This window comes from Schistocerca cancellata, chromosome 2 (genome assembly GCF_023864275.1).
Source record: "Schistocerca cancellata isolate TAMUIC-IGC-003103 chromosome 2, iqSchCanc2.1, whole genome shotgun sequence".
NCBI classification, from domain to species: Eukaryota; Metazoa; Arthropoda; class Insecta; order Orthoptera; family Acrididae; genus Schistocerca; species Schistocerca cancellata.
Window position 1 is genome coordinate 338,517,551 of NC_064627.1, and position 21,913 is coordinate 338,539,463.

The 21,913-nt window shown below is 43.0% G+C and overlaps 1 protein-coding gene across 1 annotated transcript in view; it reads left to right on the forward strand.

Annotated features, from left to right (window-relative positions):
• LOC126153857 (uncharacterized) overlaps positions 1-21,913 on the forward strand; it is a 1,728,205-nt gene that overhangs the window by 449,795 nt on the left and 1,256,497 nt on the right. The window contains exons 10-14 of the mRNA XM_049916098.1: positions 3,852-3,864; positions 6,236-6,367; positions 6,449-6,491; positions 9,194-9,435; positions 13,371-13,502. Coding sequence (XP_049772055.1) covers positions 3,852-3,864; positions 6,236-6,367; positions 6,449-6,491; positions 9,194-9,435; positions 13,371-13,502 — 562 coding nt within the window. The remainder of the gene's footprint in view (positions 1-3,851; positions 3,865-6,235; positions 6,368-6,448; positions 6,492-9,193; positions 9,436-13,370; positions 13,503-21,913) is intronic.

A 21,913-nucleotide genomic window follows, 5' to 3' on the forward strand; every position in this document is an offset into this window, starting at 1 on the left:
CGTTCAACAAATGACATAACCTTCGGGAACTGCTCGGAAAAGGAGTGAAGGGAATAGCATTCGCTGCTGCCGCCGGAATTCCGCTCCAGTGCCTTCTGCTTACTATCACATTCTGGTAGCAGAACATTTTATAAACTAGTTCCTATTAAAAAACAGTTTACAGTCCAGTGTGTTTCAACATTTCTCGTGACTTTGTGTTTCCTCTTATTGCGTCCCGTCCTACTGAAACCGTACAAAGAAGGTACTGAGGTAGACGAATCATATGTGAATGTACAGTATATGGATATCCGAGGCTGATGTAACTGTAAATGAAGTTCGAGTACTGCCACAAATAAATATAATAATGAAGCCTAAAAGTAAGCACTAATAAATTCTTAAATTTTTACGGGTGCAATTGTGTGTGAGCGCATGTAAATGAAACTAACAAGGATGATTTGCAGAAAACATCTTCGGTATTATAGGTAAAGTGTACATTGGCAGTTCACACACAAATACTGTAGACTGAGTGGCCATGTGCAGTTTGTACAGATATTAGCCTTGCAATTTTTCTCTCATTTCCGAGAGTCATGTGAGTAAATGTCCCCTTCCAAACAAAATAAAACCGTCTCTCATTATTTTTCGAAATCTTAGCCTGTATGAAACAAGTGATTCAGAAGCAGTATGCCCAAAATCTCACAAAAACTCCGCAGCTTTCGAACTACATATGACAGTTAGTGGTTCACTTGTTGTCAGAACTGAGTAATTTTTATAATCGTGTCATTAGCTCCGTCCACTGTGATGCTGCTCTTTCTTACTCACAAAAGTGTACTTACCTACTTATACCCTCTCTTCCGTGCGTTAGCCGTCTTTGTCAGAGCCATTTCTGTTTTGCACGTCGTATCGAAATGTTATTCACACAACTCTCTGAACTACTGACGGTTTTGAATTAACGTTTTTGTTTCTGAAATTTACTGACTATTCCTTCTTTCTCTCTTTCCTATGGCAGTGACCAGGTCAAGCACATGCCTTTCCCACGAGCCTCTTCAGTTTCATTCTGTCTAATGCACGAGGCATCCATACAATTTTATTATCCATCCTTTCAATTCAAAGTTATTATTATTACTGTTATTATTATTATTATTATTATCAGTTGCATCTGAGTAACTATAGTTATTGTAATTACAGCACACATTCCCACAATTGAGAAAATTTTCCAGGCTATTATGCCTTGGTCGAAGGGATTTCACTTTCAAACCAGGCGTTTCATCCCCATCTACGGAGGACATTTTCAAGGGATATCGTAGCTTTGTTGAAGGTCCGATTCACCCCTTGGCTCGCTACTGACTAAAGCAAAATTCCGTTTCCGCGAGCTTCCGCACACTGGCGGATGTCACATTTTTTTAATACCCTAGCGCAACTGGCCGTTGTCGACTGTCGCCGTCCGCTGTTACTATCATCCCATGGTGGAAGACTGGTACATATCTTCTTCAGCATCGGAATCCAAATTTCATTCAATTTCACGCCCTCATTCTTCCTACTAAAATTCTGGGGTGCTTCACAAACTATATGGCCTCTCTGTATAGCCTTTTGTGCCGGCCCTTTTGGCCGAGCGGTTCTAGGCGCTTCAGTTCGAAAACATGCGGCTGCTACGGTCGCAGGCTCGAATCTTGCCTCGGGCATGGATTTGTGTGATGTCCTTAGGTTAGTTAGTTTTACGTAGTTCTAAGTCCAGGGGATTGATGACCTCAGATGTTAAGCCCCATAGTGCTTAGAGCCATTTGACCCATTTTATAGCCTTTTGTGGTATCCGTTTGTGGTTTCCAGTACGTGAATCCGGTCAAAATAAATGTGGTAGTCTCCTGGCTGTAAAGCATGTTCCGCAACAGCGCATTTAACAAACTCCCCTCTTCTGCGATTGCCCTTGTGCTCTTCGAATCGTTCTTTTGACAGTTCTTTTTGTAGTACACACGTACATCTCCCCACACCTACACGGAATCCTATAAACTCCTAAAATTCAAGAAACGACTCGAAGAGCACAAGGGCAATTGCAGAAAAGGGCAATGAACAACAGTTTCTACAGGACGTGCCCCAAAACAGATTTCAAGCTGGCATGCTGTTTAACCCTTCGACTACCATTTTTGTATTAACGACATTAATGTACGTTATTTTAATTAATTTTGTATCAGTAGTAACAATATGAAAGCAATATTTTCCGCCGTTTCATTTTGCAGCACGGGAACTGTATTACATCTAGGGTCATTAGTAAGTGCCATGAGGTTCAGAAGGCAATAGCATGATAGCTGGAAGACTTACAGAAAAAAACACACGTCAGTGGATAAAGCATTTTTCTAAGTTGTAACCTATATTACAGGTGCACAAATGGACTTCGTTTCTGATGGAGCAAACGTCAATACGTGTCTACAATTGGTTGACACGATGTGCCCGGGAAGGCATAACTGTAACTCGCTGTACAAATTTGGTAATTAGGTCACCAAGCTGCATGCGCGAACTTATTCTTTGGACAATACAGACAGGTGAGTTAGTACTGAAACCTGTGGACAGCACAGCCGGTCGGAGCAACCTGTAATTATAAGAATTCTGCAAAACATGTATGGTGCAAAAAGTGGCAATTGACCCAGAATAAACAAAAGTGCAAAGTTATTCACATGAGTACTGAAAGAAAACAGCTAAATCTCGATTACGCGATAAGTCACACAAATCTGACTGCTGAAAACTCAACTAAATACCTAGGGATTACGATTACAAATAACCTACACTGGAACGATCGCATACATAATATTGTGGGTAGAGCAAACCAAAGACTGCGGTACATTGGCAGAACACTTAGAAGGTGCAACAGGTCTACCAAAGAGACTGCTTACACTAAGCTTGTACGCCTTATTCTGGAGTGCGGTGTGGGATCCGCATCAGGTGGGTCTGACGGATGACATCGAAAAAGTACAAAGAAGGGCAGCTCGTTCTGTATTATTGCGAAATAGGGGAGATAGTGTCACAGACATGATACGTGAATTGGAGTGGCAATCATTAAAACAAAGGCGTTTATCGTTGCGACGGGATCTTCTCATGAAATTTCAATCACCAGTTTCCTCCCCCGATTGCGAAAACATTCTGCTGGTACCCACCTACATAGGTAAAAATGGTCATCACGATAAAGTAAGAGAAATCAGGGCTCGCACGGAAAAATTTAAGTGCCCGTTTTTCCCGCGTGCCTTTCGAGAGTGGAACGGTAGAGAGACAGCATGAAGGTGGTTCATTGAACCCTCTGCCAGGCACTTTATTGTGAATAGCAGAGTAATAGTAGGGGTAGATGTAGAACATTAGCAGGCGTCCTTTTACCAAAGGGAAGTTGATACATAGCAATAATATGCAGCAAATTCCCTATGGTTCTCTGATAACCTACCGTGGGACACAAACGTCCCGTTAGTAGTCAACAAGTGAAATCAGATATTACGTTGGATAGGATGACACTACGCTCACACCATCGACCTGTCCCTTCTTTTTATCAGTGGTTTCCACGTGTTCCTCTCCTCGCCGAATCTGCAGAGAACCTCATAGTTTCATATATTTTCAGGACACCCAATTTTCAGCATCCTCCTATAACACCACGTCTCAAACGCTTCGATTCTTCTTTTTCGTTTTTCTTAAGACATAATCACTTCCACAGTAAGAGTCCTGTTTTTATTTATTTACTAGCGAAGTAGCTGGCGTTGCCGGGACTGTATCTATTGGAATTCAATCAGTCCATCTTCCCTTCCATCTCTCTCTGTCCATCTCCTCCTCCCTCCCCCCCCCCCTGCCATCATCACCTCCCCTTCTCTTCATCCATCACCTTTTTCCTTTTTCTGTCCATTTCCTCCTCCCCCTGTCTCTCCCTATCACCTCTTCCCTTCGTCTGTCCATTTGCCTCCCCATCTCACTTTTAATCACTTCTTCCCCCTCTCCCATCTCCTCCTCATCCCTCTCTCTGTCTACTTCCTCCCCTTCCCTTTCTTTGTCCATTTCCCCCTCTCTCTATCCTCCCTCCCCTCCTCTCTGTTCATCTCCTCCTCTCCTCTCGTCTCCTCACGTCTGTCGCCCAAATTCAAGATGGCTGGTACTTAAACCCATAATATTTCTTTGCAGTTACTAAGTAGAATGAGTACCAAGTTTGGTTAAAATCGGTCCAGTGGTTTAGGAGCAATTTACCTCAAGCTTTGCTGGCATACGCACGAGTCACATATACTTGTATTTAATACGTTTCGCACATATTTGTACATATATTTCACCTGCATCTTAATCGAATTTCGCCTTTCAGGTTCATTTTCAAGCAGGACAATGTTTATGAAGTCATATTTCGTGGACTATATTCCGTACAATGGTATAATTTTGCAGTTACGACCACTGGTATATGTGGTCACTGTCTGAAAAAATGTTGATAACGGAGTTGATAGCAAGGAAGTAATAAATTAAAACATCATATATGATACCGCAGCTTTTTACATATCTCAGTGCTTATGACGCTACATCTCTTAAACTATGAGCCGTACATTGATATGTTTTGGCAGGTACATTCGGTGGTCTATGCAAAATCCGTTTAGAATCGAGTTATTAGTAAAGACGCAAAAGGTCATGCTTGATGAGAATAGTTTTACTGCATGAACAGCGAAAATGTAGCAAGGGATAAATTCTCTCCTTTAATTTTTGTTTTTTTGCGTGGGGGGGGGGGTTGACAGTGACAAAAAGTCTCATAAAGATTTGAAATTATATGTAAAGTTTGTTGCATGACACTAAATGCTCTCATTCCCAAAAAGTGGTTGAGAATAGTCTGGCCTTTTGCGCGTCGTGAACTACGCTTGTTTTTACTTCTTTTTGAGCCCTTTCCCCCCCCCCCCCTCCCACCGGTTTGAGAGATACGTGTGTCTTACCCTCCACCCCCACACCCAACTGATTATTTCCGCCAGCCGGAGTGGCCGTGCGGTTCTGGGCGCTACAGTCTGGAGCCGAGCGACCTCTACGGTCGCAGGTTCGAATCCTGCCTCGGGCATGGATGTGTGTGATGTCCTTAGGTTTGTTAGGTTTAATTAGTTCTAAGTTCTAGGCGACTGATGACCTTAGAAGTTAAGTCGCATAGTGCTTAAAAAAACTGATTATTTCCAGAGAGAAAATCATATGTGCACCAAGTTTTGTTGATATCGACCTAGTGGTTTAGGAAAGATATTGAGCATATAAGATCCATATACATATATACACTTATACTGGGTCCAGCATTGCCGATTTTCTATTACGAAACGGAAAAAAATGAACTTTGTTTGTAGTACAATATCGAAAATATTTCCTTTCCATGTATTCGTGAAGACATCTTTTAAATTATTATAGAATCGTACAAAGAAATATGCATCGTGTATAAGTACAGTAACCAAACTAAGAAATGTAGTATGCACGATTCAAATTCTTTGTAATGTATATTTGACTCAGAACTTGATTATAAGCAATATTTACACTTACATGTCGAGCCCACCGAGTGCAACTGTTTCGTGTGTCTACAGCCCTTTATCGTAAACGTCTCTATGGCAACGCCTCCTCATAGTTCTATAGACGGCAACTGTTTTTGCCTACGGCCATCTGCGCTTCGCAGTTGAAAGCTGTCAAAAGTGCTGCCAGGTGTCAGTGATTTTTTTAAGTTTAGGAGTGTCTTAGTAGTAATGTATTGAAACCCCACGCATGATGCGGCATTTTTTCACGCATCTCAGTGTCTACGACGTCATATCTCTTGAACTATGAGGCGTACAATGACATATTTGTGTAAGTACATTCAGCGTCATGTGTGGACTCTGTCTGTGAGATATGTTGCAAATATTGTTAGTAGCTGAAACGTAATAAATTTAAACTTCTTGCGTAATGTGGTAGTTCTCTAACATTTCTTAGTATTTGTGACGTTCTCCGGAACTGTGACAGGTAGGTGGTTCTTACCACCGCTGCTATTGTCGCCTGATAGTAAGGAAAATGCGTACCATGTTTGTTTGAAATCGGTCCAGTGGTTTAGGAGAAACGCACATAGACACATATACACATTCATATATCCAGTTTCATAATAGGTATGGATGTACGGATTTTACAACAAATAATGCCCTGTTAGCCATTAGCCCAGCATAATGATCATATATTTCCGCCGTTGGAGAAACTGTTCCTCACAGACTCGGTCTACTGTGGAGTAACACAGGGGCCACTTCCTTGGCAGGAGCAGCAGCAGGAGCAGCAACAGCAGCAGCAGACTCCACAGCAGGCGCAGCCGGAGCGCAGCATCTTCGCGGAGCTGCGCCGCAGTAGCGAGATCTTCAAGAGCATCCTGCTCAACCTGTCCACGAGGGAGGCGGCGGCGGCGGCAGCGGCCGCCGCTGAAGGCCGTGTGCGCGACGGCGCTGGGGGTGGGGGTGGGGGCGGCGCCGTGGGCGGCGACGACGCTGGCGGTGGCGTGGCGGCCGGGACGCCCGCGGACACCGTCGACCTAGCCGGTGAGGGCTGCTGCCTTGCAACGCAGCGCGAGAGCTCATTCCAAGGAGCGTGCCCTGTCTCCGTCGCGTGGATGGTCCTTAAAAAACGTCTTCAAATAGTCTCACTAAAACAAAAGTCTTAAATGAAAAACATGATCATTGAGTTTTAATACTCTGAGCATGATTTCCACGATCGAAACCGGGCACCCGATTAACGAATTTTAAATTTTAACACGTTACATGCGGTCTTACACCATTTTTCTTTAAAAAATTTTATCCTAATTTTTGATCGTTATTTTCCTGGAATAATGTTCCCAAAAATGCTTAATCTCATTAAAATCCTTGTGGGTGTAATTCTGCGTGGGTCTGTAGTACGTTAGTGCATTCTATTGTTTATCGAAAACTTCTTGATCGCTGGATCCTCTGTTCTCCGTCTGTGGAAGCCGGTAATAACCGAAAATATTTGACACGTGGTGCTTCGTGTCCTCACCACTATCACCGTTATAGGTCTAACAATCACAATAGTACACGTAGCAGTGTAGTAGCCACAACAGTGAGTTCTGCTACTCGGTTTGCGTGTGTCAAAATGTGCTATGAAGCAATTGCACGCTGCTTATAACTTTTTGGAGAAGGTTCCTTAGAATACTTTGTGTAATAAAGCAATGAAAATAATTCGGTGTCGATGATGCAGGTTATGGAAAGTGATACAGAATTTTAAGCAGCATTCACCAATTCGGTTAAGTTAGAATCGCATCCTCATACTAGCTAGCTGCCTTACACTGATTTTTGTCAAGAGAAGATAATTTACAAAAAGGAATTTATGAACTGAACACAGTATGTATGCAATGTAATACGAAAATCATTCCAGTAAAACTAAGTCTCTGACAATTTGCAGAAAAGTGGGAACAAAGATCTTAGTCCATGAAGAAAAACTGAACAGGCAGTGGGAACAAAGATCTTAGTTCATGAAGAAAAACTGAACAGGCAAAACAATTTTTGCCTCTGAAATATCTTATGACTACGACGAGGATATGCAGAGTAAGTCGATACGTATATGGAAGTAGCTGTGAAAGAGTATAAAGCATAAAGCAAGGAAGGAAACACTATGAAATTTTATAAAATAGTCTCATTGTCAATCTTGCTATATGGAAGTAAATCGTGGTTTACTGAATGAAAGACAAAAGAAATATGTACAACGAATATAAATGAGATCTGTTAAAGCTTTGAATGGATGTAGAAGAATAGAATACGAAATGAAGGTATTTCCGAAGGGGTATAAAATTTGGACTGCGAAAGAAAAATTGGATGAAAACAAAAAAGAATGGAAAGAACATCTACAAAGAATTGATCCAGAGAGAGTACCATGTCAAATAATGAACTTAACCAAAAGAAAAAGAGAGAATGCCAAACCAACAAAAAGATCGGAACGGTGACAGACCACAATTGTCCTAGTGCAGAGGAAGAAGTGTCAATATTGAAAACAATGTACTTTCAGAAATGTTTAAGCATTTCTCATTACTAAATCATAGCACGAGTTGCATCAAAATTTCTCCACGACCGTTTGTTTAATTGTAAATACTTGCAAATAAACTGACGAGCCAAAAACGACTTCGGAGGAATTTTGCTACAAGTGGCGTTACGATCCAATAAATGTATTATACCTTTACTTACAGATGCTTTGTGTCCAAAGAAAAGTGTTGGACAAAACAATATTTAGGCATTAGTTCTGCGAGTGACCTTTAGTATCATAGCGATGCCAGGTATGAACCACAGAACACACGTGTAGTATCAGCACTTTATGTGGTAGGCAGAGTTTTTTCCCCCACAACAGTCCTTCCTCTCCAGCAGTCTACAGCGTGATTGAATACAGTGTTAACAAACCGACATGACACATCGGGCATACAACAAGGATCAGTAATTACTTAGGAACCGGGGGCCACAAAAGCCACTAGAGGGCGCTACGGCAACGGGTGTGCTCGCATCATCGGAGACTGGTTAATTCGGCCACACATTCTCCTGGCCATATTTGATGGTCGCACGTATCTCGGCCAGAGGTTCTGCCAGACATGTTAAATGCCGTTCCCATGCGAGTTCGTCGCCGCATCTTTTTCAGCACTAAGGATCACGTTGGCGTTACAGCAGACAAATGAGGGCACGTCCGTAGGCAGCTTTTCCCGGCAGCTGAATTGATCACACTTGGCCAGTGCATGGCCACCCCCGATCACCCACCAATCGATTTTTTCTTTGTACACGAAACATTTGTTACATCTTCGAAGGACCTAGTGAGCAGGATGTCCTTTGAGACACACAGGGTATCTTTGAGAGGGTGCGCGTCGATGTTAGGCGCGTCTAGATGCATCTGTACACAACTTTCCGCACCTCCTGCAGTGGGCGCCCATTTGTAGCATGTGACTAAACAACTGCAATGCCATTTAGTAGCTTCGGATGGCCTTTGCGACTCCCGGATACTATGTTGTTACTGATCCTTGTTGTAAGCCCGACTTGCCATGTCACTTTGTAAACGATCTTTTGAGTCACCCTGTATATGTTAGGCAGAGACTGCTTCTACTCGGCACCCCATCTCTAAGCGATCAGGAATAGTTCGACAAATGTGCCTCAGTCCCTTGCGGTTAACTATTCACCGTTATTTGGTTCCGGCCGGCCAATTAGTATGAGTAATTAGTTACACCGACACCTGAGTGATTAAGTGTTCCGGCCAGCAGGTCTGCTGGCGGCGCACGAACAACGCCGGTTGACCACGTACCAGCGTGAGGACTCCAGCTCAACGAGTTCTCCCACCTCGAGCTCGACGTCGGCGTCTTCCTCGCAGTCGACGTCAGCGTCGTCGTCGCCCTGCCCGTCGTCCTGCTCACTGAGCGCTGCCTCCTCGTCCGGCAACGGGCTCGCTTCCGATGCAGGCGACGTCCCGTTGCTTGTCGTCAACCCAGCGCTGCCACCCGAAAAGGTATCTCACTCGTTTAAACTGAAAAATGACACAACTATTACTTCTTAACCCCTTCACTGCCAGTTTCTTCCGGAGTGAATCACAATATTGCATGTTTATTTTAATTACTCCTTAGTCTGAAGTAACGATATGAAAAAACATCACCCACTGATTCGTTTTGCAACGCAGGGAAGGGTGGGACATTTATGGGTTTTCATAAGTACGTCTGGCGATTCAGAAATCGATTGCACAGAAACTACAAGGTGTACAGAAAACAGACACACATTAGTGGATAGTGCATCTCCTCAAGTCTTCAACTCACATTCGAGATGCTTAATGAAGGCACCGTTTGTGATGCGCAAACGTCAATACGTGCTTTTAGTTCACTGACACAAATTTTTCAGGAAGGCGCAAAGCATCCCGCATTGCAAATATGTTTGTTGGATTGCCTATCAACACAGGCGAACTAATTCGATGTAACCGTGGGGAGCGGGGTGGAGCAGAGTTTTAACAATGGAACGTGAAGACATCACAACCTACTGGTGCGAGCTGTAATTATTAGAACCGTGCAAACCATTTGCAGGCTTCCCTTTACTAGTGGGATATTGATACGCAGCAATAACCTGCAGCATATCCCCATTGGTTTTCTGACGACTGTCCTGTAGTCCAGTCAAATAGTAGATATACCTTGCAATAGGTGGGGTAGAAGAGTTTATTTTTTCAACTCGTTCATATGGTTGGAAAGATTAGAAAACCGAGTTTTGCCAACAAAATTTCGCTTGGGAAAACTTTCTGCAGTCAAAAAACTTCGAAAATTTCAGACTTTTTTCAGTTTTTCAAAATATCTCAGTTTCATTTGCTCCTATTGCTTTAACGTCTATTTCCTTTTTTGAAGAGCACAAAATTCTCTACAAATTTGATTCTAGCCATTTTTTTCACACAGATTCAGCGTGACGTTCTGGCGGGATATAAACCAAATTCAGTGTCACTGAATCTTCTACCCCACCTTTTGCAAGGTATAGGCTTTTTTTCTGACAGTTTCACTGGACTACTGAGACAGTTGCTTTCTTCCGAACAACTCAAAAGGAGAACAATAATACACGCCAGAGTTTCCCAAGTCTACTTCATTTTCAAGTAACTGACAAGTATTACACAAAGTGATACACTATTTCATGAAGTTATCTTGTGCATGGCGTAAAACAATAATTAACATCTACATAACAGACCAAGGTCACAGAGCATGAGAGGCCGGCTTTCGTATTACAATTAGTATAAAAGAAATAGCCATCGAGCTTTTTCACAGAAATGAACTGTATCTCATACATATCGAAATCTGTAACATAGTTTCCGCTGAATAACAAATGTGTTTCTCCAGCACGATAATTCGGGACTATTTACAATTTTATGAGATTTTTTCAGAAAACAATGACTGAACAAGTACAAATTTTCCTTTCGTTCATTAAGCCCAATGTCTTAAATTATGTAAGAAACAGTCTAAAAATGCAACAGAAAATCTGTCTTAATATAAAAGAACTCACGAGAAGGTGAAGGACATTCCGTTTCATTCTAATCTCCCTTTGCACTTGCTAGAGCATACAGACAGCGATATTTGGGCTTTACCTCTTGACCTAAATCGACCCACGCCGTATCATTCCGATTAAAGTCCAGGGAGCGACCAGGTGCTTGATCTTCTTGTACTGTAGGTCGATACTCGACCATACAGCCAGCACGTTGCGACAGTGCATTAATGCCCATGGCATGGACTACAGTCTCATATACCACTGCATAATGTAACATCAATGACGAAACAGTACTTAGTAACCACTTCCAGTGCACTACTTTCCTATTCATAGCTAATACTACTCACGTTATACTGTTTTATTCTGCTGCTGATCTACACTCGTCTGATTAGAAATCCTTATCCTCTTCCCATTTCACTTGACTGACCCCACGATATCTAGATTCAGCTTTTGCATTACCCTTTTCATATTCTTCTAGCTTCCCTACTACGTTCATACTATTGACATTCCACGCACCGGCTTGTAGGGTGTTACTGTTTCGTGGTTATTCCACCTGTTACTTATCGTCAGCTCCCCATTCGCAGTCCCCTTCTGGAGATATGATGGGGACTAATCCGGAATCTTCCGACAACGGGGAGATCATCATAACACTTTTCCATTTACAGGACACAGGTCTTGTGCATACACCTTATGTTTCTTTAATGCAGTGGTTTCCATTTCCTTCTGAATCCTCCTACTGTTGATCATTCCTGAGCCATCCGCTGTGGCCGAGTTGTTCTAGACCCTTCAGTCCGGACCGAGCTGCTGCTACGGTCGCAGGTTCGAATCCTGCCTCGGACATGGATGTGTGAGATTTCCTTAGATTAGTTAGGTTTAAGTAGTTCCAGTCTAGGAGACTGATGACTTCTTAACATCTGAGTGTTTGGAGCCATTTGAATTTTTGATCATCCCTGATTCATCGGCCTTCTAGGGACAGTTTGCCGCCCCAAGGGCGAAAGTGTGCCCTGAACCTCTGTCCGTTCGTCCACTCTCTTTGACAAAGCCGCTGGCAGATCGATGATAACTTATACCAGAAGCCTTCGGCCGCCATTGCTGATGATTTTTATTCGAAATTTAAGCCATGGCTATGTTCGAAACCGGGACCCAGGACGTTTCAATTGCTGGTCAAAGGCATTACCCCTACGCAACGAGTGGAAAACTTGAAAGGTTTGTCTGTCTCAAGAGACGATCGGTGCACCCGCTATGCTTCATGTAAGTGTCATGTGAATCACCATCTTTGTCTCAAGCCCAGACTCTCTCGGAATACACTGGACAGAGTACTAAAATTTAAAAGACGAGACGGCTTTAAGAAGCTACACACGACATCCCACACTGAGACCACTGCGCAAGAAAGTGGCGAATTGTCAGAAGTGAGTACACTTTCTAGGTTCCTTGCAGACACAGTTCTGCTGCGGATCGGGTAATAGATGCATTACACTGTGGGCACTATGGCACGACAACTGTAAAAGGACTCCAAACCTGAAGTACCAGGGAGTCTACAATTATTGTGGGGATAACGTCTAAAATTCACACAGATTCAGCGTGACGTTCTGGCGGGATATAAACCAAATTCAGTGTCACTGTCCAGCTGTAGCGAAATGGTGCCAGCTGTTTGACCAAAGGCGTACAGACTTGAGTGATGCTGTCGGGAAGGAAGAGCACCGACATTGACAACAGACGACAGTATCCAGGCTGTCGAGGAACTGATTCACAATAATGTAGACTTTCCGATGATGAGGAAGTTCGCAAGTCGGTTGTCGAATGGCTCCGTGACCAATGAGCTGCTTCTATCGTCGACAAATGTAACGATTGGTAGAACGTTGTTTACAGAGATTTCGTGACACGAAAAATAGTGTCATGCATCTGCGTGCAGTATTCAATGAAATTACTTGTCCAGTCATAATATGTAACTTACTTTCTGAAATCCTCTCGTAGATCTCTGGGTCATAGCAGAGTAGTTAATAGCTCGCAGATCAGTCCTCCCTTTCCTACTATGCTTCCACCTCCCCCCCAATTTCCGTGATTTATTATCTATCAATCAGTCTATTTTGTCCACTATCATGAAATTAGAAGGTAGCAGCATCAGCAGGTAATGTGACAAACAAACTCGTTTACATACTGAATCTCTCGTTACATAAATACCCTGTCATTTTACACTGCGAACACATGTGGTACATGCAGCCTAACTCATTATGTTTGATCCCATACTGGCCGACTACTGCTACGGTCGCAGGTTTGAATCCTGCCTCGGGCATGGATGTTTGTGATATCCTTAGGTTAGTTAGCTGTAAGTAGTTCTAAGTCTAGGGTACTGATGGCCTCAGATGTTGAGTCCCATAGTGCTTAGAGGCATGTGAACCATTTGGCCGACTACTTCAATACGCGCTGGTTTTTCAGGTGGTGGGTCTCGCGCATCACTACACCAAACACTACCTGTACACGCTGCCGGCGCTCTTCCTGGCTGTCGTCAAGGGCAACGCCACGCTCGTCTACCTGCTGCTCAAGTACGGCGCCGCAGTCAACTTCCAGGTCAGTCCAGCCACAAGAAACGCCGAAATTTCACATTCAGTGGCGGCAGTAGGCCATTCATTACCTTCATTCGAGCTGCTATTGAGTGTTAAGTATATATCTCAGTGGGGAAGGTAACTGCGATGAGTGCTCATACAGGGAATTATTTGGACGGATCAAGAAACGGAATATGTGAAGCCCTAAAGGAGCCGTCGTACTTAACGTCTTCATCCAATGGATCGACCCCATCAAGCCTTTCACTGATGGAAAAAAAATCACAATACCAAACAGTAAATGATGTAGAATAATGAAATTTTGGGAATACATTTGTCTTGGTAACATATTTAAGTGATTGACACTGCAAGATCACAGATTAATGTAAATGCGAGATACATCAATGCAAAAGTGAAATGCTGGCATATTGATAACCGGTATAACCGCTAGAATGTTAAATGCAAGCATGCAGACGTGCATGCATTATGTTGTGCAGGTTCAGGATGTCAGTTCGTGTGATGTAGTTCCATGCCTGTTGCACTTCATCGATCACTACAGGGACAGTTAATGCTGGTTGTGGGTGGCGTTAGAGTTCTCGTCCGATGATGTCCTATACGTGTTCGATTGGAGGCAGATCTGGTGATCGACCAGACCAGGCAATATGTCGACACTCTGTAGACCTTGCTGGGTTACATCATCGGTATGTGGGCAAGCGTCCTCATGTTGGAAAACGTCCCCTGTAATGCTGTTCATGAATGGCACCACATCAGGTCGAGTCACCAGACTGACGTACAAATTTGCAGTCAGAGTGCATGGGATACTCAAGAGAGCGTTCTTTCTGTCATAGGAAATTGCATCGCAAACCGTAACTCCAGGGGCAAGCCAGGCCTCCAACTGGCTTCCTCGTAATCAACACAAGGCGACCACAGGCATCGAAGCTGGACCAGTGTTCATCAGGAAACGATACAGACCACTACTCTGGCCTCCAGTGGGCTCTTGCTTGACAGCACTGAAGTCGCAAATGCCGGTGGTTTGGGGTCTGTGGAATACACGCTACAGAGCGCCTGGCTCGCAAATATCCTTAAACCAACCGATTTGTAACAATTCGTTGTGCCACAGTAATGCTAATTTCTGCTTAAATTGCTGCTACAGATACAGAACGATGCGCTAGAGCCATACACCGCACACAATGGTCTTCCCTCTCGGTAGCGCCACGTGGCCATCTTCTTGCGATCGGTCATTCCCGTACCCACCGCTGCCAGCAATCATGTACGGTGGCTACATTGCTGCTAAGTCTTTCTGCAATATCGGGGAAGGGACATCCAGCTTCTCGCAGCCCTATTACACGACCTCACTGAAATGCAGTGAGCTGTTGATAATGGCGACTTTGTCGTCTTAAAGGCGTTCTTGACTAACATCAACTCACCATGTCCAATCTCAAAGATAATTAACTCTCAAGAGCGTTACACCGTGTATTTAAAGCAAACCAGATTTGCATCCTCATAGTGGCCCTACTGCGCCGCTCTTATGCGACTGGTGGAAATCTGAATGGACGTCATCTTATAGGAGTAGGAAGACACCTATGAACTTTCGTTTATGTCGCACAGTTACCTCTATGTTCCGTCGGCGTACTTAAGGTAAGCCCACTTTATGATGCTTTCATTATCATCCATCACACACAGAGAAAATGTCGCGGAACTTCAGTATCAAGTAAATCAGTTACTCGTTGTACTTTTAAAGCCATAAGAGATAAATTTTCCCCAAAGTGTAAGTGTACAGCTAACACTTTACCAACAAGGATCAGATTGTTGGATCATCTGATAAGGCATCCATGAATAACTAACTAGACGCTGGAAACAGTAGATGATGGAAAATACTAGGGACAGGCAAAGATTTGACTACGCAGTACAGATTGTAGAATATGTTGGTAGCAGTTACGTAGATATGGAAAGGTTAACACAAAATAAGAAAGGACCGAAGGCACTGTCAGAATAGTCGAAAGATCGATGAGTTAAGAAATGCGGATAAGTGCAAGCAGGACTCGCGCATCGAGAGTTCCGTGAAAACTTAATAGCATGTATAGATCCGGGGAATGATGAATCTCGACGAGCTTTGCCTGTTGTCGACATCGATAATGCCAAGACATCCGCCTCGGGAATTCCAAGACTTTCTACAATGACGAAAATATATTTTTGTCATATGATGTAGTTATAAATTAACACCTTTCGTATTTTTTCCTTTAGCTGTACCGTGAAAGCTTCCTTCTTGTCGAATTTCGTGATTCTAGGTCAACCAGAAGTACCCTATCGGATTAGATGAGTTTACGAGCGCCAAAATATGTAGCATTAATGGCCATATCTTTTTACTGCACTCACTTAGAAGCTTACGTTTATACACTGCCAAGGGATGTGATATACATTTCAATTTGATGCATCTGTCGGTTCCTCAGGAAAAGGGATCCTAACAGACAGACAGTTAGTAGGATAACAAATCACAGATAGTTTTTCGCAAGATATAATTACAAATTAACAATTGGCGCTATCTGACAAATTTCATGAGTTTAGGTCAAAGGAAGTAGCCTATAGGTTTTGATGATCGACTCTGCGAGTGTCAATACATGTGATACATAAATGACCATGTCTTTTACGTTCATTGACTTACAAGCTTACATTTACTACACCGCAAAGGTACTATATATTATGTGACATAAATATCAACTTCATAAGTCTCCCCGTTCCTGATAAAAATGGGTCTCAACAGGCAGGCCTGCAGGCAGACAGTCAGATGACAAATGTCAAAAATTTTTTTCGTCTGATATAAAAATTAAGAATTTTCGGTTTTTTCCCTTTAGTTGTACCGCTAAATCATGCTTTTTGCAGAACTTCATGATTTTTGGTCAACGAGCATTACCCTACAGCTTTTAATGAGTGATTTTGTGAGTATCAAAATATGTGACATATATAACCGTATTTTCTGGCCGCATTGACTTAGAAGCTGAAGTGTTTTACACCGCCAAGAGACCGTAGACCTTAGTATGTGGCATGCATTTCATCTTGAGACGCCTGCCCGTTCCTGAGCAAAAGGGTTTTGAACAGTCAGACGGACAGACAAATAGAGGGATGGACGACAAAGTGATACTATAAAAGTTCCGTTTTTACAGATTAAGGTAGGGAACCCTAAAAATGACATTCTGTTACCTTAAAACCATTTGTCTGTCTCTATTCTAAATTCATAGGGCTCTTTTATTCAAAACGAGATTTTAAATAGCCTCAAACGTGCTATTGTAGCCCCGGAGAGAGCAGCAGCGATAGTTGCTGACAGATCATGACTTGGTCGTCCTGAGATAGCGCATGGCAGCACCCAGAACGCTCTGGGCTTCTTTATCCATTCGTCTCTTTCTTCCCAGCCTTTCCACGTGCTCGTTTATTCCCTCCTGTTATTTATCAGGCCTGCGGGTAAACCGTAACGTGTCGAGGCACCCCCATTTGCAGCGGGCGCTGCCTTCCCACGGAACACTTAGCGCGCGCCCAGCGCGACGCGACGCTGTTATCGCGGTTGCCCCAGGGCGCAGAGGAAGGAGGTAGTGGCAGCATCGAATGCGCCCGCGGTGGGGAACCTTCTCCACCAATCAATACATCGCTATTCATTCTCGTCACGTGGCTGGCTGAGAAAACACTGCCTGCCGTACCTTTGATGCTTCCCCATTTCTGTCCCACACCAAAATATCCCTTTTTTTTATTTCCTAGAGGCTTTAATATTTCGTAATTACACCACTAGCTAACGGGATCTTCTTTTCTAATTACCGCCGAGATTTATGGCGCCACTCGGAGAGCGCTCTGGGGCGCCAGTTATATATCACTGTCAGGGTGGCGGGGACGATCTCGTGGCTCCGTCGGTCAGCTTCGTGGCGAGTCGGTGACAAAGAAAGAGGGGGGAGGGGGAGGGAGGCGTGGAAGAATGGGTTGGGGTGGACCCAGAGAGCTCGCGTGCGGCTGCCGAATTTATGAGGCACCTACTGCCGGCCGAGCTCTTTCACGCTGGAGATAATAACCTCTCCTCCCGTCGAGCATAGGGTGTGGGAGATAACGGTGGAGAATGGAGCTAAAGCTAGTGACGCTCTTCATCTGCACCGGGAATGGAACATACGAGCTTCAGAGGGAGGGTCTTACTTTTACGACCGCTTATTGCATCTTGCGCGCATCGTCAGTGAATGTACCTGCTTCAGCGACCGAACGAGGTGGCACAGTAGTGATGTACTGGACTTTTATTCGGGATGATGGTGATTCGAATCACCATCTTCACACAAGCTAAATAAGTTAAGGCAATAGCTTGGCTGGTGGCATGGGCGTCCAGATGCGCCCTGTACCCATCCTTAAATCTGTGGTGCATTTTGTTATTAATTTCAAACTTCTCACATGTTTATAGACAAGATTGTCTCTGACTCTGCCCAGCCGCGTGCAACGGGTAACACAGTGGCCGTAGTTAATACTACACAGCTTGGTCGCCAGGTTCTTCGCAGGAAATATCACCGTTTCCTTGTGGCGGCGATTTCGGCGTTGTTTTGCAGTCTTGGAGGATGTGACTCTTATCAGCACATTGCTGAAATGTATTAATTATTGGAAGGATGTCCACAGGCGAAATTTTGTTTCTTGAATAAAGACCACTACAGTTGTTGTCAACCCTTTATTAAAGGTAGGTCCAGTTTTGTAATTTAAATTACATCGTCAGGTGCAAATCTTGATATCTTGGAAGAGCTGGAGATCTTTCGTGCTTTAAGAAAATCTTCAAACCAAACAGTTATTTTCACACTGAATTAAGGCATAAAGCCATTTTGGTTAACTTTGATTACTGAAGTGAATAGGCTGGTTTATTGCCCCCCCCTCCACTTCCCTCACCACTTCTTCGGTAGTGCATTTTCTAGGGCTTCTCTCCTTGTTGATAATTTCTAAAACTTATTTCTCAAACTTTTTTAGTTGTATCAATTTTTAAGATTATTTTAACTCTGAATGTAATGTTTGTAAACGGTCCACAATAGAGTCTATGAGTTACTCAATACACTTCTCTATCTCTATTAACATGTTTATTTTTGTATGTTCAGTTCCGAAACGTATCTCCCTTACCACCATAATCTGCTCCCTCGTCTCATTTGTTCATACTTTCCACTTTCATTGCTGCGTTTTAATCCATGACTATCGCTTTTTTTTAATGTTCCCAAATTTTAACCCTGGTAGTGTATGCCTCTGAAATTACCGCAAGAACTTTACACTATGGTCATAGTGACCCTCAGTTATTTGCTGGAGAAACTGCCAAAAACAATGGTGAAATTGGACTCTCACAGACTAAACTCATTTTATTTCACCTCTGTCATTAACGTTTTCGATTGATATTGATATTAACGCGTCGAAAATTGGAGACTAAGTAAAAACTGCCATGGAAGCTTTTCAATGATGAAACTTGAAACTGATCCGAATCTAGACTATATTTGTAGTTTAATTAGATGAAGGTGCTATCCATTTAATGAAATGTACATATTACACAAATATTTTTAAGTGTTCTCAGTTATTCCTAAATACATTAGTTCATTATTTACACACTCTAGGAATATGGACTACAGTGTTATCGGAAATTGGAAGGCCTCTTCCATTATGGGCAGCCGTGTTCCAGCAATGGCCATTCATACCGGGAACTACTGTATTTTCTTCGTCGCTATCTGAAGATTTGACACACTGATCAGTTTCGCCATTGTCCATAATTGTTGCAGGAGCATCCGCTTCGGAATCGCTTCCATCACGAAAGTCACTTACCTCCTATTCACAGTTTAGTTGTTCTAGTAAGGCTTCCCGTATAGCGTCTTACGTTAGTAAAATGTCATTACTACTTGGCATATTCACATACACGGTTACACACTGTTTGCTCCAGGATCACAGTGACCCGTCAGAAAATACTTCTGTCAAATTAACTAAACAAAAATTTCTCACAGCTTCGAACGTCTGTCCCTTACCAGGTATCACCCATATAATGGCGGCAGCGGGCTGTATATGTACAGTGGTGAATGCATAGTAAAAAAAAAAAAAAAGAAAAAAAAAGAAATGTAGGGTCGGAGTGATGGGACTTAACTTCTATGGTCATCAGTCCCCTAGAACTTAGAACTACTTAAACCTAACTAACCTAAGGACATCACACACATCCATGCCCGAGGCGGGATTCGAACCTGCGACCGTAGTGGTCGCGCGGTTCCAGACTATAGCGCCTAGTAGGTTCATTAAAAGAATCCTGTGCATGTACAGTCCACCCATGAAATTTGCATCCACAGATACTTGCTTCTCGATTTGGGTTGCTTACCAGCTAGGACTGATAGAGGAAATAAAAAGACAATCAGACAATCAAAGAAGAACATCGCTTTTCCTCACTGGTTCATTTAGTAAGAAAGAAAGCGTTTCAGGCATGATCATTCAGCTGCAGTAACTGACACTACAAATCACACTACTATGACGAACAAAGGGCGGTACTTCGCTTGGTCTAATATCACGGAGAAATTTAGCGTTAAAGCTCCGAGATCGTACGTTTTAGAAGAATAAACCAATATATTCTTGACCTTTCTCGCAAAAAGGTCACAAATGTAAAATTAGGGAGATTCAGTGTCACGAGGAGGCTTACCAATAATCGTTCTTCCCTCGAATCATTCTCACAAACAGGAAAAGAGAAGTTACAATGGTGCACTAAGTAACTTCTGCTGTTTACCATAAGGTGACTTGCGGAGTTCAGATGTAGATGTAGATAGTGAGCATTGTCATCCACACGTTGTTTCACACTGCAAATTGACTGTGAGAGCGGCGATATTTCACGAGATCGAAGGGACCTTTAGTAACTTACACCACACCCTTGACACATCACCACTTGAAAACGTAGAGCATTAATATTTTGGAAGCGAAAGTATCTCATGCTTAGGACAACTAAGAGATGGCAGCCATCAAACGCATTGACGCCAAGCGTCTTTACCAACGCCCTCTCATCCGTTACGCCGATGAGCAATACAACGTCTGACTAATAACTACGTGGAACATAGAACTGTTCCATTCTCTGTGGCGACAGGAGAGCTGTGTCTCCTACGCAACTGGCATATTGGGTTGAATTGTTTATAATAGTTATGACAAGAAGAGAATAGAACATTTTGGAGTGTGGTGCTACAGAAGAATGCTGGATAGTACGAATAAATAATGAAGTAGTGAACCTAATCGCACAAAGGGCGGTACTTCGCTTTGACAGACATCTCTTCTTTACAAACGATTTTCTCAACTTCCGTTTCTAGGAATTCTTCATACATATTTTAGAACATTTCGTAAGCACGAGTTTCGTTTACTAGGCATCGACACGAAAGTGTACACGAAGTTTTGACATATGAGTTCTGAGGCCTCAGGTACCAACAGAGCCTGCAGTACGCTTGCTGACAGCAACAGAGGGGCTATAGATCTCAAGAAACTCATCGACCGCTAGCGCAATGTACCTATGTTCCGTAACTCCACAACAAATTAACGACAGTGTGGTAGTTCTACAGTTCTTTGCAACTATAAAGCCGAAGATGTTTACACATACAGTGAGTTAACGCATCTAATGCCTAAACTGAAGAGGGACTGAATGTATACCACTACTCTGTCTTTTTTTTTTCCTTAGTGTAAGTGCCACACCAAAAATGTAGCCTTTTAGCAGGTTGCTAACAGTGACAATTATTCTCAGTCCTTCTGCAGCTGTAGTTTTTAGTAAATTTAAGAAGCAAGTCCTATCTAAGGGAACAAATGTCTCTAACAAAATTTTATCATTAGATGTTGTTTCCTTTAGTAGTGTTTCTCGCTATTTTAACTAAAGTTCCTTTCTACGATTTAAGTGGTTTTTTGCATAATCAGACTGTAGAGACACTGAACGAAGAGTATTCCAACCAAATGAAGAAGTGGAACTAGTGTCCAATAGCTTCAGTCGCTTAGAAAAAGTCGTCACAACTGGTCTTTTCGTAAAAACGTATACAAGCAGTCTTGAATCATGGGGAAGTTTATTACATATCACAGCGGTTTTGTCGAGAAGTGCTTTAATGATGTCACTTCTCAGTCTAATAAATTCTCGAAAACAATATAATTAAGATTTCCGCTGGGGAACTTGGCTATGAATTGTGCAAACCAACTTATTTAAACAGCGGCCACCACCCACTCAATATAGTGGAGAGGCTTGAGTGGAAATTACTGGAACAATGTATTCTCGAAGTTTCTTGCAAAAGCGCAGCGGCTTTTGGCTGTAATAGGACGGTTAACATCAGCATTCGCGCCGACATTGTGATGCTGGTGGCAGACCGAGTGACCTGGGTTTGCCGGCCGCTTTGTCTGCCCACGCGACTCGCACCGTTGCATCCAGAATAGCGCCTGTCAGCAAAAAGTTTAGTGTTAACAATT